The sequence below is a fragment of the Vombatus ursinus genome, unplaced genomic scaffold (genome assembly GCF_900497805.2).
Source record: "Vombatus ursinus unplaced genomic scaffold, bare-nosed wombat genome assembly UNPS02011014.1, whole genome shotgun sequence".
Classification (NCBI taxonomy): Eukaryota; Metazoa; Chordata; class Mammalia; order Diprotodontia; family Vombatidae; genus Vombatus; species Vombatus ursinus.
The window spans coordinates 1,623,294-1,645,921 of NW_020950792.1; the positions used below are offsets into that span (position 1 = coordinate 1,623,294).

General features: G+C 37.2%; 1 protein-coding gene across 2 annotated transcripts in view; it reads left to right on the top strand.

Annotated features, from left to right (window-relative positions):
• Nucleotides 1-22,628, top strand: part of DZIP1 (DAZ interacting zinc finger protein 1) — an 89,428-nt gene that overhangs the window by 22,366 nt on the left and 44,434 nt on the right. For both annotated transcript variants that reach the window (XM_027855669.1, XM_027855670.1), the window contains exons 4-7: nucleotides 5,542-5,666; nucleotides 7,019-7,180; nucleotides 10,521-10,658; nucleotides 14,343-14,405. In XM_027855669.1, the coding sequence (XP_027711470.1) occupies nucleotides 5,542-5,666; nucleotides 7,019-7,180; nucleotides 10,521-10,658; nucleotides 14,343-14,405 (488 nt within the window). The remainder of the gene's footprint in view (nucleotides 1-5,541; nucleotides 5,667-7,018; nucleotides 7,181-10,520; nucleotides 10,659-14,342; nucleotides 14,406-22,628) is intronic.

Sequence of the window (22,628 nt, forward strand, 5' to 3'; positions counted from 1 at the left end):
TGACACTACATTACGGCATTACAAAATGCTTTTCATATTACTGTGTCCTCCTGATGAATGAATACTCGTGGAAAAAATGTGTTTACAGTATCAATGTTTACATCAGATTTAATTTATCACAAGTGCGACTTAAAATGCTTGTTGAAATGAATTAAATTGAATTATTTCAATAACTTTCTATATTCATCATTTCCCCAGAAAGGATCTTCAGTCACAAGGTTCTCTTATATTCGCAAGTGCTTTGATTTTAGAACTTAATGTGTCTTTCAGGTTTCTGTAAATATGATTAAGTTAATTACATTAAATAGGTTTCAATAGATCAACACTATTCTTACTATTTCTCAGCCGTATCAACTTTATTAAAAGGTTCATATCAGATTCTTATGCTATGAAAGAGAAAGAAGTAATTTTTTCCTTTTCAGGAGGACTTTGAATGAGAAGCAGGAAATTTCAGTAAGACATCTGGTTATTTTATTTACATGACACAAGATGATTAAATTGATTTTTTTCATTGAAAAGAAATTGTTTTGATATGGTGTTAATGCTGTTTCAGTTAGTCAGACTGTATCTTTGAAAGATTCTGGGTAATTTTCACAGTGGAATTGGCCTATTTCATTTTATGAAATTAAAATTAGTTGGGATCAGTTACTTCTGAAACTTAAAGTGTCTTCTTGCTTGTGGAATGGATTTTAGATTTCTACTTCTCTATTCTCTCACATCTTCTTGCTCCTTTTTATTTTGACTTCTTCCTTCCAAAATGGTCATCTTCCATTTTGTTCTACTCTTATTCCTCTCAAGTTCACCCCCTTCTAATTATAAAGAATATTTTTGAGAGTAGGTATCCCTTTATTACCCAGGTGGTAGAGCAGTGGCCACTCCTGGGATTAATCCCAATATTTTTAGACATGGGAGCTTTGACCTACTCTGTTTCCAACATGGGCCCATTTGCTTCTCCTTAGGCAGCCTGGTGGCCCTCTGCTAATGGTTTCATCATGTTGGTGTCAGACTTCATGTGGACACCCAATTGCATTATAACCTTACTGCAAGTCAAAATTCCCAAGCTCAAGAAACCCATCAACCTCAGTGTTCCCTGAAGGAGGGATTATGGACATGTGTCACTGGACCAGCCCTAATTAATTTTTATCCTGGTATATTGAGAGATTCATATCCTTTCTATTTGGATCTTTTGCTTCTGAATGTGATCTTGTTGCTGTACTAAATGCCAGAATTGATGATCTTGTACATACCACATCCCTTTCTGGATGCGCTGCTAGACGACTGGCTTTGCCCACAATTTGCAGTCTCATTCTGGTCTATTTGTGATGAGTCAATCAGTGAGTATTTGTTACACACCTACTACATGTCAGAACTACTCTAGGCACTGAGGATACAGTTACAAAGAATGAAACAATCTGTACTTCCAATGAGCTGATATCTTATTTAGGAAGACAAGTACATATGTAAATACGTACAGTGTAAATATAAAATGAAGAAATACAAATATATACAAAGTAGTCAAGTGCAAGATAGTTTGGGAGAGAGAGTACTAACTATAGGTGGGAGTCAGGAAAGGCTTCACGTGGAAGATGGTTCCTTGGAATCTATTGGCTGCTGCAGACAATAGCATCTATAGCTCATCTAGCTGTCTGGGGAGGCAGGGAGCACGGTGGTCTGCTCTTTGACCTTATACCCTGCTTATGTCTGGAACTGGGTTGTAGACCTATTGCTTCATGTCTGGAAGCTTGCTTAGTTCGAGTCTTTCTCTGCTGGCGACTCAAACCCAGGTCTTCTGACTTTTTTTAGCTTAGTGTATATTCTACCACACCACATTCAAGATTGGTGTTTAGCTTTGGATACAGCAAATTAAAAGGAAACCAAGATGTGACTGTGCCTGAAACTTGTAGCTCAACTGATTTATGCCCAACAGCTTCACGAGTATTAGACTGTTTTCACAGTTGTACATGTGACATTTGGTCAGATTGATCATGTAAAGATTTGTTATAAATTTTAGGTTTTTAAAAGTAAAATGTCAATCAATCAACAAATTATTAAATATTTACTTTTGGCACAATGGCATTGTATTAAGCACCGAGGATACAGAGAAAGATTAAAATAGTCCTTCCCCTCAAGGAAGGATAGCTAGGTGGCATATTGGATAGAGGGCCAGGCCTGAAGTCAGAAAGATTCATCGTCTTGAGTTCAGATCTGGCCTCAGACACTTACTAGCTGTGTGACCCTGGGCCAGTCACTTAATCCTGTTTGCCTCATCTTTAAAATGAGCTGGAGAAGGAAATGGCAAACCACTTCAGTATCTTTGCCAATATATTATATATAAATACACATATCTTTATGTATAAAATATATACACACATATATATATATATAAATTTTAAATACATAGGATTACAAAGGGAACTAATTATATTGAAATACAGTTATAAAAAAATTTTTTTAAACCAGCACGTGGATCTCGAGTTAAAAACCCCTGCATTATGTATCATAATTTGTTTAGACATTCTTCAGTTCTTTTGTTTCTACTTTGTTATTACAAAAAGTACTACTATAAACATTTTGGCAGCTAGGTGGTACAATGGTTAGAGTGTTGGGCCTGGAGTCAGGAAGACTCAAATCTGGCTTCAGACACTTAATAGCTGTGTGACCCTGAGCAAGTCATTTAGCCCTTTTTGCCTCAGTTTCTTATCTGTCAAATGAGCTGGAGAAGGAAACAGCAAACCATTTCAATATCTTTGCCGAGAAGACCCCAAATGAGGTCACAGAGTCAGACAGAACTGAGAAATGACTGAACAACAATAACAACAGTAAATATTTTGGTGCATGTAAGACCTTCCTTTTTTATTTTTATTGACCTCTTGGAATGTATTTTGAGCAGCTGGATCTCTGGATCAAAGAATCTTTTGTCACTTTCTTAGCAGAATTCCAAATTACTTTCCAGAATGGCGGGATCAGTTCACAGCTCCACCAACAGTGTGCTTGCCTTTACATAATGCTTCCAACATTGACAGTTGCCAGCTTTTTTTCATCATTGCCTATTTGCAGAGTGTAAGGTGAAATCTTAGAGTTGTCTGATATGTTGTGCTCTTAGTTTTTGTGATTTTGAGCAGATTTCACATCGTTGTTAATAGTTTGCAGTTCCTTTTTTAATCATGGTTTATTCACGTCCTTGGACCCCTGATTCCTTTGGAGAGCGGCTTTTGGCTATATATTTGTGTTAGTTTCTTACGTATCTTGGATATCATATCTTTATCAGAAATAGTTAATGCATGGCTTTTTCCCAGTCAACTACTTCACTTATCCCAGCTGAATTTATTTTGTTTGTGCAAAAGTTTTTCAGTTTACTGTAATCCCTACTTGATATATAATTTTATGCTTCTACTTATTTTGGAAGTTATACATTTTATTTCATCTCAGCTTCATCTCTGACCTCTTTGTCAAGTAGAATTGACATTTTCAGATGAACTAGGATGCTAATAGCCTCCCAACAGTTTTGTTTGTTATGATGCCTCTAATTACTTGAAAATTTAGGCATATTCAAATGTCTCGTTTTGTGGCGAAGAACACAAACTCCAAGTGTTCCTCAGTGAGTTTATTCTTGTTTCAAGTAGATTTATTTTATATACTACAACACAGTGTTAAAAATCACGTTATATAAACCAAGTAAATATTATTATTTGCCTTTTAAAGCAGTTTGGCAGTATATATAGAAAACCAAAATAGTGAAAGTATTAAATATCTTAATTCATTGCTATTAGAATTATTCCAGTATGATACTCTCCTTCAAGGGTTAGTTTCTTATGAAAAGGTAGTGAGATATGGAGTGGAGGTGTTGGTGTCAGAAGACGTGAGTTTGAATTCTAGATCTGACACTTATTAGCCCCGTGATCTTGGGCAAGTCATCTGACTTACGACTTCTCTGGGTCTCATTTTATTCATTTATAAAAATTGGGGATAATAATATTTGACATATCTCTCTTATAGGATCTTTGTAAGAGAAGCACTTATAAACCTTAAACATCAACATTATTCTTTCTCATACTCTCTTGATAAACTGCAGTCATCATGGTGATTATTTTCCTTATATTGTAAGGTGAGATGACCAAGTGCCCTGCGAAACATCATTTCCTCTTGCCTTTGGGCACATAATGAAACTAGCTCTGTTAATTCTTTTATTTGCTTCTCCGAGTATAATTTGTATGGTCAAGGTAGGTGGGCTGCAACATATTACCAACCATGCCTTACCCAGGGAAAGTGGCAAAAAGACATTGTCAGCAATATATATGGCTGAAAATGTAAGTGCAGCAGACATGGAAGAAATGAAACTCAGAACAAGTGATACATATTTACATCCCCCCTACATATTTAAGGAAAGTCTTCCACTTCGTGGAGTAAAGCCCCTCTAGAGAATTTTTGCAAACAAATGGGCAAAAGCTACTTAGGACAAACAGGCATGCAGGTATTTCAGTCTGCATCTGTGGTGTAGCCATCCACACTGATTAAATCACAGATACATTAAACTATTGATGCATTCATTTCAAAGAGATATCAATCAGCCTTACTTCTGAATAAAATCTTTCAGTGCAGCTTTGATATTCTGATTTTCCACTTTGGTTTCCACACTTTGCATGTCCACCACACACATGCACTGGTATTCATTTCTGTAGACACAAATATATATAATGCATATATATATGCTTACATATATATATACACACACATATATATACATACACATATATATGTGTATATATGTGTGCTTACATACACATACTCGTCTGGTCCTTCCCTTGCCCATTTGTCTGTGTGTGTGTGTATGTGTGTGTGTGTATATATATATATATGTACACATATATGTGTATGTACATATGTATGTCTATGCACATATATGTATACACATCAATCTGGTCCTTCCCTTCCCCATTTACCTCTTTTTAAAAATTAATTTCTGACATATTCAGCATAAGTAATCTTAGCATTTCTAACAAATAGCTATTGGTCATTCTGGCACAGAATTTTCCACAGAATTCCCACAGAAAGGAAGAGTACTATGATAACCAGATGGATGCTGGTGGCAGAAGCTGCAGTCTAGTAGCAGAAAGAAACCTTTTCTTCTGCTGGTGGAAACAATGACCTTGGCCTCTGGTCCTAGGAAAGGAATCTCTGTGAAGAGGCCAAGGTATTAAATACCATGGGGCTGGGGTGGCTGTGAATGTTCTCTTATCCTAACTACTATTTACCAGGTCACCATTCATGAGTTGATATTTCAGCCAAGCCCTTAGTATGCCATTGATCCCAGTGATTGAGATCCTGTATTAAAAGGAGAAAAAAGCCCTTTCAGTGCCTGATGTAATGTGGACTCCATAAGTACTAAATCACAAAAACAAACCTATCTAACCTGAAATAATTAAATACACCTCCCAAATGACAGCAGTTGATTCCTTTTCCACAGACAGGACCAGATCTAATATATTTTCAGTTATTTGGTATTTTAAAAAAAATATTACAAACTTACTTTCCCTGAAACAGAGTTTAGGAAGAAGGCACAAACTGACAGGCTGCAGAATGAGATCGACCTGCTGAAAGAGCAATTACAGCTCACCAAGTCTCAGCTGGAGGCCGAGCAGCAGGCTCATGTGGTCAGATTTTCTAAGGTACTGTACCGGATTTTGATGATTTGTGTATTAAAACTCAGTGCACCTCACCATGATGGGAAGGCACCATGGTCCCACGGAAAGAGGCGTTGGAGATGGAGTGAGAAGATCGGGATTTAGAGACTGCTTCTTCCACTTGTAAGATGAGTTGTTGAGATATTCTTTAAGGTTTCTTCCAATTACAAATCCATGACGCCGTGATCTGTGCCATGAACAGGAGACGGAGGGATTCCCAGGGCTTGGCAGTATATGCTTATCTCCCTTCTGCCACCTCCATCTAGCACCTCGTCCTCTGTAGCTTTTGTCAGGAAATACTTGCCTTGTTTTCATGAAGGCTCAATGACGGAGCTGTTCCTTTATGTTTTGTGAGGAATAGAAGTGTCAAACTCTGAGCCCATAACACCCACGTGGGGCCTGAACCAGATAAAAATGTAATTGGGAAATGCTTAACAAAATAAATAAAAATGCAATAAACATAATGTCACTTTGTGATTTTCTGAGTCACTATGCTGCTTGCAAGGATCCGTTTCTAAGTGAGTTTGACACCACTGATGTAGAATAGCTTATTCCATGTAAAAACAACAATAGCAACGATAAATTGGCCCCTCAATGCCTTGTCTCCACTGATAATGGCAAAGTGTTTACTTGGTCTTTATTAATAGTTCTCTGTTGGTTTTATTCATGTCTTACCAGTTTGGGTTTTTCTAGATAAATTTGAGTGCCCTTAGGTTTCTTGTTATCTATTGTTTTCCCCAATCTCCAAATAGTACACAGTTTTATTGATCTAAATATATGCTGTGATTTTGTCTCTTACCTCCACGTTTGTTAAAATACATTATAAGTGCTAGAAAGTATCTAAGATGGAGAAAACACAAAATGTTAGGTTAAAAACTTTGCTCTCATTAGGAATTCTAGATATCTTATGCAAAAAATCTTCATGTTGTCATATTTGATGTTGACCAAATACCTTCAGTAGATAGTGCCATGATAGCCATGCATGGATCATAAGATTCAAGACTACGGAGTCCTGAAAACTTTCGTATTTTGAGAGCCATAAAAAAAGATGATATGTACATGGAAAGTTGGAGCTCTTAATTATGGTGTAACAATTTTTAATTTTGCAAACCAGGCTAAGAAACTACACAGCTACAATCTTTGCTTTTATATATGTAATATATATGTATGTATGTATGTATATGTGTATGTGTGTGTGTATATATATATACATATATATATATAAAATAACCAGTTATAGGTAATAATTGCATCAGACTATTCTATTTATTTTTTAAAAGAATCTTGCATTTGCTACATGTCAGAACCATGAATGCCATATATTAAACTAATTTCAGGAATATGAAATCCAGAAATCAAAAGAGGAAGAAATTCTGAAGTCATTTGATAGATGGAAAGAGGAAGAAAAAGAGAAATTAATTGATGAAATGGAGAAAGTAAAAGAGATGTTTATGAAGGAATTTAAAGAATTAACTTCTAAGAATTCAGCATTAGAATATGTAAGTATAGATTACTAAATGCAATTATTCTCGAGTTTTAAAATTATAGCTGTTGTTTGAATATTCATGGATTTTTAATTTTGTGTAATGCCTTAACGCTTCTACTTTTATAAAGTTCTTGACTTGGAGTCATAGATTTCTGGGGGTCCATGAGTTTGGATGGGAAAAAAGTACATATTTATTTTTACTAGTATCTAACTGAAATCTAGCATTTCTTTCAACTGTGAATTTTTAAAGAAATTATTCTGTGGACTCCATAGACTTCCCAGTGGATCTATGACACAGAAAGGGTTAAAAGACCCTGCTTTAAAAGGTCTTGTATTTTTTAATAGAATTAATTTTTTCCCCAGTTACATGTCAAGAAAATTTTTAGCATTCATTTTTACAAAATTTTGAGTTCCAAATTTTTCTCCTTCCCTCCCCTCCGCACTTCTGAAAATGGTAGGCAGTTTGATATAGTTTATACATGTGCTGTCATGCATAAACCTCTTTCTTAAGGTTCTCTCAAGTTGTCCTAAGAGGATAACTGCTTTACCCCCACTTTTTATTATGTCTGCCCCTCAAAGTTTACTTTGAGGTGATATTTTCCTTTGTTTGTGGGAGAATTTTGGATAGCCTGGTATTTCCTGTTTTATTCTGACATCTTGAGGGGGGGGTTCCATTTCTTTCTAGTTTAGTTGGTAGCCACGGTAGCTTTGTCCTTGATATCCTGCTTTTATATATGAAAATCTCAAGCATTCTTTTCTCAAGAGTGGTTTTTACCAACCGTACTGACCTGGTCATTAGTGTATATCCCCTTGTTTCTTTTCTACTTATTATGGTATCTCAAAGAGGATGTCTCATAGACTAACCCACTCAATTTGAATATTTGTCAATTAAGACGTATTTCCCACTACTCTTTTTTAAAAAAAATTAATTAATTTTTAGTTTTCAACATTTACTTCTCTAAGATTTTAAGTTTTAAATTTTCTCATCCTTCCCTCCTCTCCCCCCATCCAAGACAACATGCAATCTGATGTAAGCTCTACATATACATTTATATTAAACATATCTTCACATTAGTCATGTTGTAAAGAAGAATTAGAACCAGTGGGAGGAACCACTAGAAAGAAGAAAAAAACAAAACAACAACAAAAAAGAGAGCAAATAGTATGCTTCGATCTGCATTCAGACTCAGATTCAGTACTTCAGTTCTTTCTCTGGATGTGGATAGCATTTTCCATCATGAATCTTCCAGAGTTGTCTTATATCCTTGCATTGCTGAGAAGAGCTAAGTCTGTCAAAGTTAGTCATTGCACTATGTGGCTGTTACTGTGTACACCATTTCTCCTGGTTCTGTTTGCTTCACTCACCATTAGTTCATTTAAGTGTTTCCAGTTTTTTCTGAAGTCTGTCTGCTCATCATTTCTACTAGTACAATAGTGTTCCATTACATTCATATACCACAACTTGTTCAGCCATTCCCCAATTGATGGGCATCCTCTTAATTTCCAAATCTTGGCCACACAAAAATAGCTGCTATAAATATTTTTGTACATGTGGGTCCTTTTCCCATTTGTATAATCTCTTTGGGATACAGCCCTGGAAGTGATATTGCTGGGTCAAAGGGTATGCACAGTTTTATAACCCTTTGGGCATAGTTCCAAATTGCTCTCTGGAATGGTTAGATCAGTTCACAACTCCACCAGCAATGCATTAGTGTTCCAATTTTCCCATATCTTCTTCAGTGTTTATCATTTTTCTGTTTTGTCATGTTAGCCAATCTGATAGGTGTAATGTGGCACCTCAGAGTTGTTTTAATTTGCATTTGTCTAATCAATAGTGATTTAGAGCATTTTTTCATATGATTATAGATAGCTTTAATTTCTTCATCTGAAAACTGCTTGTTCATATCCTTTGACCATTTATCAATTGGGGAACGACTTGTGTTCTTATAAGTTTGACTCAGTTTTCCATGTATTTTAGAAATGAGGCCTTTATCAGAGACACTGGCTGTAAAAATTGTTTCCCAGTTTTCTGTTTCCCTTCTAATCTTGGTTGCATTGGCTTTGTTGGTGCAAAAACTTTTCAATTTAATGTAATCAAAATTATCCATTTTGCATTATATAATGTTCTTTATCTCTTGTTTGGCATAAATTCTTCCATTCTCCATAAATCTGACAGGTAAACTATTCTTTACTCTCCTAGTTTGCTTATAGTATCAGCCTTTATATCTAAATCATGTACCCATTTTGTTGTTGTAAGATGTTGGTCTATGCCCAGTTTCTGCCATACCATTTTCCAGTTTTCCCAGCAGTTTTTGTTAAATAGTGAATTCTTATCCCAGAATCTGGAGTCTTTGAGTTTATCAAACAGTAGATTACTATAAGCATTGTCTACTACTCTTTAAATTTGTATTTGTAGCATACTCTTTCACCATTTCTCCACCCTCCCCCCATTTCATTAAGGCTAGATTCTTTACTACTCCTTATGTAGACCATGTTAATTCCTCCCTATGTGGTTTTCTTTAATAGTGTCCCTGACCTTTAATCTCTTCCTCTCCTTGACCTGTCCATATCCTCAAAGGCTCAGCTCAAGTCCCATCTGAATGATGAAACTTCTCTCTGCTATGTTAGCTCATAAGAATTTTTCTCTTCTTTTACCTCCTATTATATTAGTAGGTTTCACACTCTGCCATTTAGGCTTAATCACATCTTCCTTGCCTCATTCTTCAGTCATTTCATGTTCCATGGAAGTTATTCATGCTTCCTCAGCTAGACTGTTAAAGCATTTGAGTGGCAGTCTTTAAGGCACCAATACAGTCTTAAGCATTCATTAGGCAGTTAATTCACATTGATTGGTTGGCACTATTGGAGTTTGAGAGTATCCCCAGCTTGTTGTAACCTTCAGATTTTATATAGGAATCCGTTCTTCTGACGTGGAAGCGAGGATAGATACGTGGTATGAAACCAGTACATTTTGGAAAGAGGGAGGACGTTCATTTTTCCCATTGTGCTCCTTAGTGTTACTAGATCCACTGGACCCAGTAGGCTCATCATGAGCCTGTTTTATAGTGGAGGTGTTCAAGCAGAGGCTGGACAAGCTCCTCATCATAAAAGAAGGGATTTGTATTTTGGGTGGGATTCTGTGTTCTAATGTCCCTCCTTAACTGGGATTCCAGGTGTTCTAGCTATATGCCTGGAAACTAAATGCCCAGTGGCCAATTTTCGTTATCATCCATAATAGAAATATTAAAAAACTGCCATGTTTTTCCAAATTTAACATTTAATTATAAATATTGCAGAAGTATGAGCATTGATTAATACATTACATGTATTTTAAAATTATTTTCTTTTTATAGCAATTGTTGGAGATACAGAAGTCCAATATGCAGATAAAATCAAATATAGGTACATTAAAAGATGCTCAGGAGGCTAAAGAGGAAAGACCTCAGTATCCACAGGATTTCCAAAATGTGATGCAGCTTCTTGATAATCAGGTGGGTATTTTATGCAAGACTTTCTCAGTACTTGGGCAGGTCTGTGATCTCCTTGACACGGCAACAGCACTGTGTTTGGAATCAGAAAACCTGAGTTTAAATCCTTTCTCAGATACCGTGACCTCTCAGGCACCATGAGATGTTGGGCAAATCATTTGCCCCGCCTGAGCTTCAGTTTTTTCATCTGCAAAATGATGGAATTGAACTAGATAACCCATAAAGTCCCTTTCAGTTCTATGACCCATCCTTCATGGTTACAGATCATAGTTCACCTCTCCTTTTTCATCCCATGTAATTATTGTCCATCTTCTTTCATCTTGTGCAAAGGTATATAAAATTAGGCAGATTGTAGAGTGATGCTTATTGTTGGATGTTTATGTTATTCTGTGTTTTTTGTAATTTCCATAATTTGTAGATTCAATATCCTTCCATCATTTTTAACTAGTTAACTAATTCTTTGGTGTCTTGTTCCATAATATATGCAAAATTTATGGTAGATGTTTAGTAGTTAATTATTATATAAGTTAATTTAGAGAAATCTCAGTTGAAATTACTAGAAGATCAAACTATTTTTTTTTTCTACAAAAAGTTTGTTTTTATTGTTTGATATAGCCTGGATATACATTTGACAAAATTTTTAGAGAAATTTTAAAATTATAGAAATTTGGAGTTGAAGGGATCTTAGTGATCACCTAGCTTGGCCTCTGCCATTTAGAAATGGGAAAACTGAGACTCCCAAGAAATTAAATGACTTAATTGGTTGGTTAGTGGCTTTATCTGTGCAAACTGGACATATGTGTATACACACACACACACACACACACACACACATGAGTGCTAGACAGGGCTCTATGAGGTGTGAGATTAAAGCATGTTTTACCAATAAAAAAGTGCACAGGATGTGTATATATGTATGTGTATACATATATATGTGTATGTATGCAATATGTGTGTGTATATATATATGTGTATATATAATTCATAGGCTGGAAAAAGTTTTCAGACTTTGGAAGGTCTAACAGTTTCTCAGCTTAAAATGAATTAATCTAAACGAACATTTTTTTTTTCTACATACATGGGAAAACATACTAGCTGTCAAAAACTAAATGATCATTTCATTTGTCCTGCTTTTAAAAAAGTTTATTGACACTTTTAAAAAACACTAGGTGGCACCAAAGTGCCTAAAACACTAGGTTAGGAGTCAGGAAAACCTGATTTTAAATTTGGCCTAAGACATTTCCTAGCTATGTGACCCCAGGCAGGTCACCTAACCTCTACCTTAATTTCCTACTCTATCAAATAGGAAAATAGTACATACCTTACAGGGCTGTTGATGGTTGTTGATGATCAAATGAAATAATGTGTTATTAAGGTGCTTTGCAAACCTCAAAGTCATATATAAATGCTAGCAATTATTATTATAATTCCTGTTAACAGTAAGTTACTCTAATTTTTCAGAAAACATTTTCCCAGCAGAATTCTTCCTAATGACAAAAAAGGACAATTAAGCAAAACAGTTACATTCACCATGCCTGAAAACATGCCTTATTCCTTGCCTGTAGCAAGCCACCTCTTTACTGAGAGGACAGAAGAAAGTTTCATCATGGTCCCTCTGGAGTTCATTGCATTGATCTGAGTATTGGTGTCTTTCAGAGTTGTTTTCCTTTACATTTTTGTAGTCATTGTGCAGAAAGTGTGTCCCCCAAAGCTTTAGTACAGTTTTCACTGTACTGAGCCTTTTGGGATCCCCTGTATTCTTCTCTTGGCTCTGCATATTAAATGACTTCATCCCGTTTATTACTGTTAACTTCCTTTTAAACCTTATTAGGAAATCTTTTGTTCAGCCTTCGTTCTGAAATTGATTGCTGATATCTTGGAGCAGTGAATCTCAGTCAACTCTTATATTTTGTCATTTCAAGCAGTTCTTAAGAAAACTACCATGACCAATTTTATATTAAACCTCTTTTAACGTTTCATGAACACATTGTTTCTAATAGTATATAGCTAAAAATTATTATCCTTGTCATATTATAATTTTGAACTTTTTAATATCTTAAATTATAATTGTATAAATTGTATTTTTCACCAGATTCACTTGAAATGAAAAATTTTAAGTCTAAATTAAATGAAAAAAATTCCCATTTTTATTTTTTAAAACTAATTTATTCTTATCCACTCTATATATTTTCTTTCCTAAAAATAAAAATGTTATCTTATAATACAGAAAAATAATATAAATGATATATTAAGAGAATTAAATGGCATTGACCTAACGAAACTTAAAATGTGGATTTTCTTTAGGAAATGGTCATTGTACAGCTAATGTAATATTTGTGGAACTTATGTTACCTGATCTCAAATGGGGCTTGACACTCCCTATATTAACTGTTCCAAAACTCTCTGCTTAATATCTTCCCAAACTCCATCCCTACCTCCCACCTCTCTCAGCACTTCTGTTATCTAGGATGTTTATTTCAACCTTAGCACACCTCAACTTATATTAATTATGCTGAGAAGAGGTAAACATGTTATGTCTTCTCTAGTAGAATATTGCTCCTTGAGGGAAGGGACTGCATAATATTTATTATGTGTATCACCTATTCTGAGCATAGTGCTTGAATATAGCAGATACTTAATAAAAGTTTGTTGAATGAATTATAGTCAAGTCAAATCAGAAAGCATTAAGTGCCTACTGTGTGCCAGTCATTATGCTAAGCACTGGGCAGGGTGTAGGGGGGAGAGGAAATGAGCATTTTAAAGTACCTAATACGTTCCAGGCGGTGGAGCTAGGCACTTTACAAATATTATCTCATTTGATCCTCAGCATAAACCTGTGAGTTAGGTGTTATAATAATAATAGCTAACATTTAGATAGCACTTAATATGTTATAATTATTGTTACATTTAATCCTCTCAACAACCCTGGGAGGTAGGCACCATTATTATTCCCATTTTAAAGATGAGGAAACTGAGAAAGACAGAAGATAAAAGTGATTTGCCTAGGATCACATAGCTAGTTAAGTATCTGAGGCCAGACTTGAACTCAAGTCCAGTGCTCTATTTCCAATGCATCACTTAGTTGCCTGTAGATACAAAGAAAGGCAAAAAAGACCGTGTTCTCATGGAGCTCACAGTGTCCTGGGGAAGGCAACATGCAAAAAACTCTATGCCAGGGGTGGGGAACCGGTGGCCTCGAGGCCACATATGGCTTATATACATATGTGTAGACCTCTGCTCTCTACAAACAAGATATATACAGGATAAACTGAAGACAGTCTCATAGGGAAGGCACTAGGATTAAGGAAGACTGAGAAATTAGAAAGGTATATCACAGGGTAAAGTCTTACCAGATAACACTGTTCTCTGAATTGGAATAAAGTTATTTACCAATGTTCTCAATTATGTCATGGGAAGCTATATGTATACCCTTTGAAGTAAGGAGATGGAGTAGATAACCTTGGAGTTTCAGTCTCAGCTCTATGATAGGTAGAATCTATGACAAGCAGATGTATTTTTTGTTTTATCATATATGCTTCAGACAAAATTAACACATAATTTGATTTCATAGCTATCTGCTAAAAAGAAAACCTTGCATTGTGAATGTTTTTGTTTTTGTTTTTGTTTTGTTTTTTTTTAAGGCAGATGGCAATATTACAGCCTTGATGTTCTTTAATTGTCTTGCAGGAAAGTAAGTGGACTTCTAGAGTTCAAGCCCTTCACCAAGAACACAAAAAAGAAAAGAGCCGGGTAAGATTATAAAACAGATCACTTCCAAGCAAAACCCAATTTGATTCACTTTATATTTATTCACCAGATGCTTAGAGTGCTGAGTTGGCTCATACCTACTCATGAGTGTTAAATTTTCAATTTGAGCATTTACACCTTGGGAATTGGCAAACACTATAAATCAGGACTTGAGTTATTGGCTTGTTGATTATCTGGGCTTAAAAAAATGATAAAGAAAATGTTAATAATGGAGATTAGATGCAAAAGTATGTTGTGCATAATTTTGGAAGGGGGAGCCTTTAGTTAAACATTAACTGTCACGTCCCTGCTTATTAAAGCATCTACTGTGTCCAACATGTTATTCTTTTTTTTTTTTCCAGCCAAATACAAGGTTTATTAGAACATCCGTCATATTGGGCAGACTCTTAAGGAGTCTGAACATTAGTAAGCTATTGGCTAGATTTTAAGAATCTGAGCAGTGGCTAGATGATAAGAATCTAAGCAGTGACTAGATTATAAGAATCCCAGCGTCTTAATGGAGACAAGATGGACCTTATATACAGAAAGCCTGTGGGAGAGATCTAGGAGTGGCCAAGTAGTTTGGGGTGATGGGAAGAGGGGCCTAAAGAGATCTGGATGGGAGTGGCCAGTAAGCTGGGGTGAACAGAATTTCTGGGACCTGGACAATGGAGCCTAGCTAGGATTAGGTGTGGGAAATGGCCAGGGGCCATAAGGAGGTAAGACAATGGAGATTGAGTGTAGCCACAATAAAAGGCCAGTTGATGGGATTATAGGCAAACACCAGAGATTTGGCCATGTGAGAAAGTCCAGGGTTTTTCCTTTCTGGGGCCCAGATCTCAACCTCATCATTCCCCCCTCAAACAAATGGGACTCAAATTCTTTTGGAGTAAGGGGTGAAGGTCTCAGCTTCTGAAACGGCTTCCTGCTGGCAAGGGGGGTAGAACTGTTCCTGCCTCAAGGGGGTCCCAAAGAGGAGGTTGACTGGAACCAAGCACAGACTGCATCCAGGGAACGATGTGGGGACATTGGCTGGTACTCGCTGTTTGCTGCCAACTGTAGGTGAATGGCCCATAGTCTGGGAGACATAAATCTGATGGAAAAAACTGCAGGGCCCAAATACAAAGTGGGGACTAGATTTAGGGCCCAACTTTGAGAGAATAAAACATCCTTAGCTCTGTTTGGATTCAGATAATTCAATTTTCCAACCATGCAGTATCAAATCCACCTCATAGCCAGACTCAGGAATAGCCAGGTGGGTAACATTCCATTTCAAAGGAACATAATGGGGAAACGGAGCCAGGAGGATCCCATCTTAGACTGAGGCTAAAATTGTCCTCTCAGTTTTTCCCAATGCTGACTTCCCACCAGTATCACCTTCTCTGAGTAACTTATGGCATTTCTCTCAAATGGTGGATTATTGATTATCGATCAATTATGATCCATCAGACAACTCAAAATAAAATCCTGTGAGTTTTTACCTCAAACAGCAAGTTTTACCAATCACAGCTTAGGAAAAACTTTTCCAGGATTTACATCTCAAACTTAAATTTGTCCTGGTGTAAAAAGCCAGTCATTAGAGATTTCTATACACTTGCGAATTCTCAGCAAGCCATACATAACCCAAACAAGCTTTTTGGCTAGTTTACACATTAAAACAATAACCAACAATAGCCAAACTATTTTAGTGGTAAGCAAATTATGAGAAGTTGCTTGACATAACTGATACAAAAAGTTCATCAATTTGAAACTTGAAAGAAACCCATTACCAATCAGATGGCTTCAGTTTTGTCAAATATGTTTCCAAGTTACTTTACACAGAGAATCAACATCTCATCATTAACAGTTAAAACTAAAACTTTAAGAAGAGCGTGCTTATCCAAGTTCAGAGGCCAGCTTCCTTACCTTGAGCAGAATGTGCTGAACCTAGGTGATGCTTTCAGGTAAAGGTTGCCCCTAGGGCACAAGAGCATTGCCAGGGGAGCCCACAATGTAGCTGCTGCCCCTCCCCCCTTCCTTTCCCAGATAGGGCGAAATCAAAGGTGAGGGGTAAAGGGTGAAATTCTCTTCTCCTATGACAGGGGTTAACAGATACCCTCTTGACTCAAGGGAAGGGAGTGACTAGGTTGTACGGTGTTTCAAAACTCCTTAATGATCAATCACAAAACCAGAATCTGCCAACGTATTTTTAGCTATTCTAACTTTCCCTGTAATCTCCATGAAGGAGGATTCAGAAGTGCAGAGGAAAGGGAGTAAGTAAGCCTCAGGGAACCAAAAAGCAACTGCAGTTTTCCCCAATTCTCTAGTGCCAAGGAAATTAACAGAACTGAGCATACACTTCCAGATAGGGCATCCGTCCTTGTCCTCTATGCTGCGGAAGGTGTACCCAGGTCCATGGTCTTGAACCAACCCAGTAGACCAAGAGCCTGAGAGCGTCAGGCTGAGTGAGAGACAGCCTAGTAACTGTCTCCTCGAAAAGCATCTCCAAGCCTCAATGCTTGGAGAACGACCCTAACTGCAGAGCAAGAAAGGAGGGAGGGGAGGCTTACATACCTTTCAGTCTTGGCTGGAGATGAACTCGGGGTTAGGCAGTTTCCCAGTCAGGAAACCATATGATGAGGTCTAAAGGTTAGGGGTCCCGGAATCCCAAAATCATAACACGCAGGTCCTGCCCGAAAAAATTCAACCCAAGCCTTCTTTCAGCCAAAAATAAGGTTTATTGAAGATTTGCCATATTAGCTAGATTCTTAAGGAATCTGAGCATCTTTGGGCTATTGGCTAGATTGTGAAAATCTGCACAGTGGCTTCATTATAAGAATCCCAGCCTACACCATGTTTTTTTTTTTTTTTTTTTGTATCAATTGCGGTTAAGTGACTTGCCCAGGGTGACATAGCTAGTAAGTGTCATGTGTCTGAGACTGGATTTGGACTCACATCCTCCTGACTCCAAGGCCAGAGCTCTATCTACCACGCCACCTAGCTGCCCCAACATATTATTCTTAAAGCAGATTGATAGCACTTGTTACTTTTTATCTGTCTATTGGTATTTTACCTATCTATCTATTGTTGAATGAATGATGGGGCTGTAAAAATTGATTAGGTATCCTTAAAACTCTGAAGTAGTTGGGGAAAATAATAGTGTATACTCTATTGTTATTGTATTAATGAAAAGGAGTTAAACAAATGTATTTTTCAAAATTATTTATTTGAACCTATTCTGTGATGATGGAAAAAGCCTTTGTGATTGGGGGTGGCACAGTGGAGAAAAGGGAGGGTGATCAGCCTTTAAATAGTGCCCACAAGGTATGTCAGACACCATGTTAATCACTTTACAAAGGTTATCTCATTTGATCCTTACAACCCTGAAGCCTCATATTTGGAGTCAGAATATCTGACTGTATCACATATATGACCTGGGGCAAGTCACTGGCCCTTTCTGGGCCTTAGGTTTATCATCTCTAAAATTAGGTGATTGGAATTGATGACCTTTGGAGTTCTTTAAAGTTCTGAAGCAGCTAAGTGGCAGCTAGATGTCTGGTGGAATCTAGGGGTGGTCCTGGAATCAGGAAGATGTGAGTTCAAATCTAGCCCCGGACACTTTACTAGCTGTGTGATCCTGGGCAAGTTATTTAACTTATATTTGGCTCAGTTTCCTCAACTTAAAATGGGGATCATAATGGCACCCATATCCCAGGTTTGTTGTGAGGATCAAATAAGATAACATTTGTCAAGTGCTTAGCACAATGTCTCAAACATAGTAAGTGCTTAATAAATGCTTGTTTCCTTCCATCTCTACCTTTTACAGGATTTTAGCTTAAGAAACAAAAGGTAGTCCTATGTAGAAATTCCCATCAAACTAAAACCAGTGTCTGCTATTGACTTAAGTTTACCTTTCTGTACGGATACCAAAGTTTTTGGTTCTTACAGTCTGTATATTGCCCAGAAAACCTTAGGTTTTTTTTAGCTGTACAGTAAGAAGATAACTTACTACCCAGCAGAATGCTATGTCATTAGGTGCTTAATAAACAGTACTTAATGATGAAAAATTTTTAAATAGAGAGCATTAGATCTCCCTCTGCCGCTTATAAATTATGTGACCTTGGACAAATCATTTAGCCTCTAAGTCTCAGTTACCTCTTCTGTAAAATAATTAATACATGACCTACCTTTTGGGGTTGTTGTGAGGAGGATGCTTTGTAAATCAATAAAATGCCATATGAATATGAGTTATTATTATTAAGGCCCCACAAAACTTGATAGTCTGCCATCTTCTGAGAGAGGCAACAACATTATGCGTTGGGAGGAGCGCTGAACTGGGTGGGAGTTAGGAGTCCATGTTCTGGCCGTGCTTCTAACGAGATGTGTCACTTTGCGGAAGTCCCTGTCTGCACTCTAGACTTGTCTTTCCTCATTTATAAAATGAGGTAACTGGGCTAGACAATCTGAAATTCTATGAAATGAAAGTAATTTTCTTTTGTCTGTACTTAACATAAAGCTTGGGTAAGTGACTGTTTAAAAAACTCATCCTGCACTTTGCTGTTTCTCAATTAATCCTCAGTATAACCACTTTAAACAAATAATATAAACATTTTTTCCGTGGCCAAAAGTCCTCCTTCGGAAGAATATTGAATAATTTTCATTGTTTAAAAATTATAAGTGTATTTGACGACTTTAACTCTGCATCTTTGTTTTGTTATTATCAGTGTTCATTTTGTAGTCCATCAACATTCACTGGCCTCCCATTGTGGGTGCCCACCACAGTACTAAGCATTGGTGATAGAGTAAATGATACAAAGGAAATAGTTTCTCTCTAGATTCAGAGCTGGAAGGGAACCTTAGCTCATTGTTTTATAGCAGAGAAAACTGAGAATGAGAGAGGGTAAGTGACTTGAAGGTAGGATTTGAACTCAGGACTTCATGTCTCCAAGTCTACTCTGACTTGAAGAGAACCTTTGATCAAATGGGAAAATAAGCTTCTCACTGCTTTAGTATAAATAACTTAGTATTATCTGCCAAGATGGGTGGGGAAAAAATGAGACTTCAGTTGTCTTCTGATTAATTAACTTCCTTTCTTATTCCCACCTTCATCTGTGCTCCTTCCCAGGATCTAGTAGGTTAATTTAGCTATAGAACAATATTTTAAAAAATAATTATTCCTTTACTGTATGACTTAATTAATCCACTAGATGGCATAGTGGATAGAGCACTGAACCTGGGAGTCAGGAATATCTGGGATAAAATTTGGCCTCAGATACCTACTAGCTTTGTGACCCTTGGTAAGGGTCGCTTAAATTCTGTCTGCCTCAGTTTCCTCATCTGTAAAATGATAATAATAATAGCATTTAACTCCCAGGGTTGTTGTGAGGATCAAATAAGACAATAATTGCAAAATGCACTTAGTACAATGCCTGACACATATTAAATGCTATATAAATGTTAGCTGCTATTATCATTATAATTGATGATGATTACCTTGTAGGGTTGTTGTGAGGATAAAATGAGATAATATTTGTAAAGTGCTTTGCTAACCTTAAAGTGCCATATAAATTCTAGCTATTATTATTACAACAAATAATACTACTAGTATTATTACTACTACCACCACCACTACTTGTACTACTACTACTACTTCTTCACAAAGCTTCTGTATGGATTAATTATCACTTGTTAAAGGTTTTGAAATTTTGAAATTCTCGTTATCAGAGACTAGAGGAAAGGAGAATCTCATGCAGGATAATGTCAAGGGGTTTTGAGATTAAATGACAGTGAGAAGAGAGAACTGACCTCAGATAACCTCATCTTTCTCCATAAAGATCCATAGAGATAAGGTCCTCCTGTGAGAGGGGAGGGAAAGGGGAATTGTGAGAGGCTTGATGATTAGAAGAAAAGATTTGAAGCCATTCCTCTGGGTAGTGAGATATGGAATCGATTAGGGAAGAATAAATGTATTGCCTTGAGTTAGATAATAGAAATTTGTAAGTTTTCCAGTCCATACAGTTGTGGCATTCTTCCACCTCCATCCATGAATAAAAACAGGAGACCATGAACAGCAGGAGAATCCAGGGCTGGGATTTGGAAAAGTGTGAGTGGAAATAGACAAGGATCAAAGGGATTTGAGAGAAGAGGGCAGTGAAATCAGAGAATCCTTCCACGCCTGAGGGGTGGAAGGATTCAAGGTCCAGGTGAGGGCAAAGAATAGGTTTAGGGAGAGGTGAAGCGTAGACAGATGGAATGCTAGAAGATCATGGTCAGACCGAGGAATTTCAAGGTTTTTTGGTCAACAAAGTGGATAATGGTGAGATCCAAGGACCACATCATTTACCAAGTCAATATAAAAGTCCTCTGTCTAGCATGTAAACCCCTTCCAACCTGGCTTCAGCCTGCCTTTCTGGTCGCATTGTACTTGACTCCTCCTGTCTGCTCATCGTGTGACCCAAACCTACTGGCCTTCTGCTGTTCCCCACGCATGACAGCCCTTCTCCCATGACACTTCATTTCTGTGCTTTTTTGTAGGCTGTCCCTCCTGCCTAGAATTCTCTCTCTTTTCCCCTCCAACTCTCAGAATTCCAAGTTTCCTTCAAAGCTTAGGTCAAACCCCACCCCGTACGTAAAATAAGAGATGGCGTTTCCTGATCACCCCAGATGCTTGTGCTTTTCCCTTTGCCAATTGAGTTTGTGTCATTTTGTGCTTGCTTACATGTGTGCATTTCATTCATTCAGTCAACATTTATTAAGCACCTACTATGTGCCAGGCACTGCACTAAGTGCTGGGGATGCAAAAAAGGGGCAAAAACAGCCGCTGACCTCAAGGAGCTTACAATCTAATGGGGGGAGATAACATGCAAAACAGATAAATAGATAGATAGATAGTTACACACACACACACACACACACACACACATACAAAGATAAATAGGAAATAACTAAAAGACGGAAGGCGCTTGAATTAATAAGGGTTAAGGAAGGTCTCCTGTAGAAGGTAGGATTTTAGTTGGGGCTTAAAGAAAGCTAGGGAGGTCAATAGGCAGATGAGAGAAAGGAGAGCATTCTAGGCCTGGGGGACAAGCCAGAGAAAATGCTCTGGACTTGAGAAATGGAGTGTCTAGTTCATGGAACAGCTAGGAGCCCAGTGTCACTGGATCAAAGAGTACATTTAGCAGTGGATAATAGGGCTGCTGTGAACTCAAAAAAAGTCAGGTGTAGGTCTTCCCATTGGCCACATACCAGTGGTGTGACTATAGGTGAATCAATTAACTTCATAATGTTCTAGGCTACTCCCTAGGCCTATAAGTAACATATGAGCTTTCTAACTTAGATAAAAATCATAGCTGCAGACCCCCTCCATACCCACAAAGTTGCTCTAAAATAGGCAACTTATGACACAATTGATATTTTCTTAGTTATTTTTAAATTTTTTATTCCTATCTCATTAAAACTACTATGTTGGGGCAACTAGGTGGTGCAGTGGATAGAGCACTGGCCTTGAAGTCAGGAAGACCTGAGTTCAAATCCAGCCTCAGACCAAACACTTAACACTTCCTAGCTGTGTGACCCTGGGCAAGTCACTTAACCCCAATTGCCTAAAAAAAAAAATTTAAAACTACTATGTTGAAACTAGTGTTCAGAATTGCAGTGGTCATTTGGCTGGAATGGAATGTATAATAGGGCTATTCTCACCTTCTTGTAGCAGAGGCCCCTGGTTGAATAGGAGGAGATGTTAGTCAAATAGATGAATAAAAAGGATTTGGAGAGAGGGGAAGCTCAGCCAGTCATATCCTGGAAATTAAAAGATGAACCTTCCCTGAGTATGATGAGGATGTTGGTATGCTTTCCATATTTGAAATATGGGTTTTTTTTTTTCAGACCACTAGGCTACGCTGTTTCCTTGTCTTCTGGCTTGATCAGTCATAACCCTTAAACCCTAGTTCAGGGGGTATATTCACTCAAGTTGGTAATCTTAGTGCTTAGGACTTAGCCATTAATTATTCCACATGGATGATGCCTGCTGTTCCCACAATGCACATATTGTATTTCTTTGTTTTGCAGAACTTGGCTTCACCAACTTTTTAGTGCTCTACCTAAGTTCTTTGGCAGTCTCCTTTTGGAATAATTATAGTTGCAATATAAATGGAGTCAAATAGTCATTTATGCTTATAGGCATTCACCTGTACTTTAGACATGTCGAAAGACTAGGATTTGGGAGATAAATTGATTGAAGGACATTAT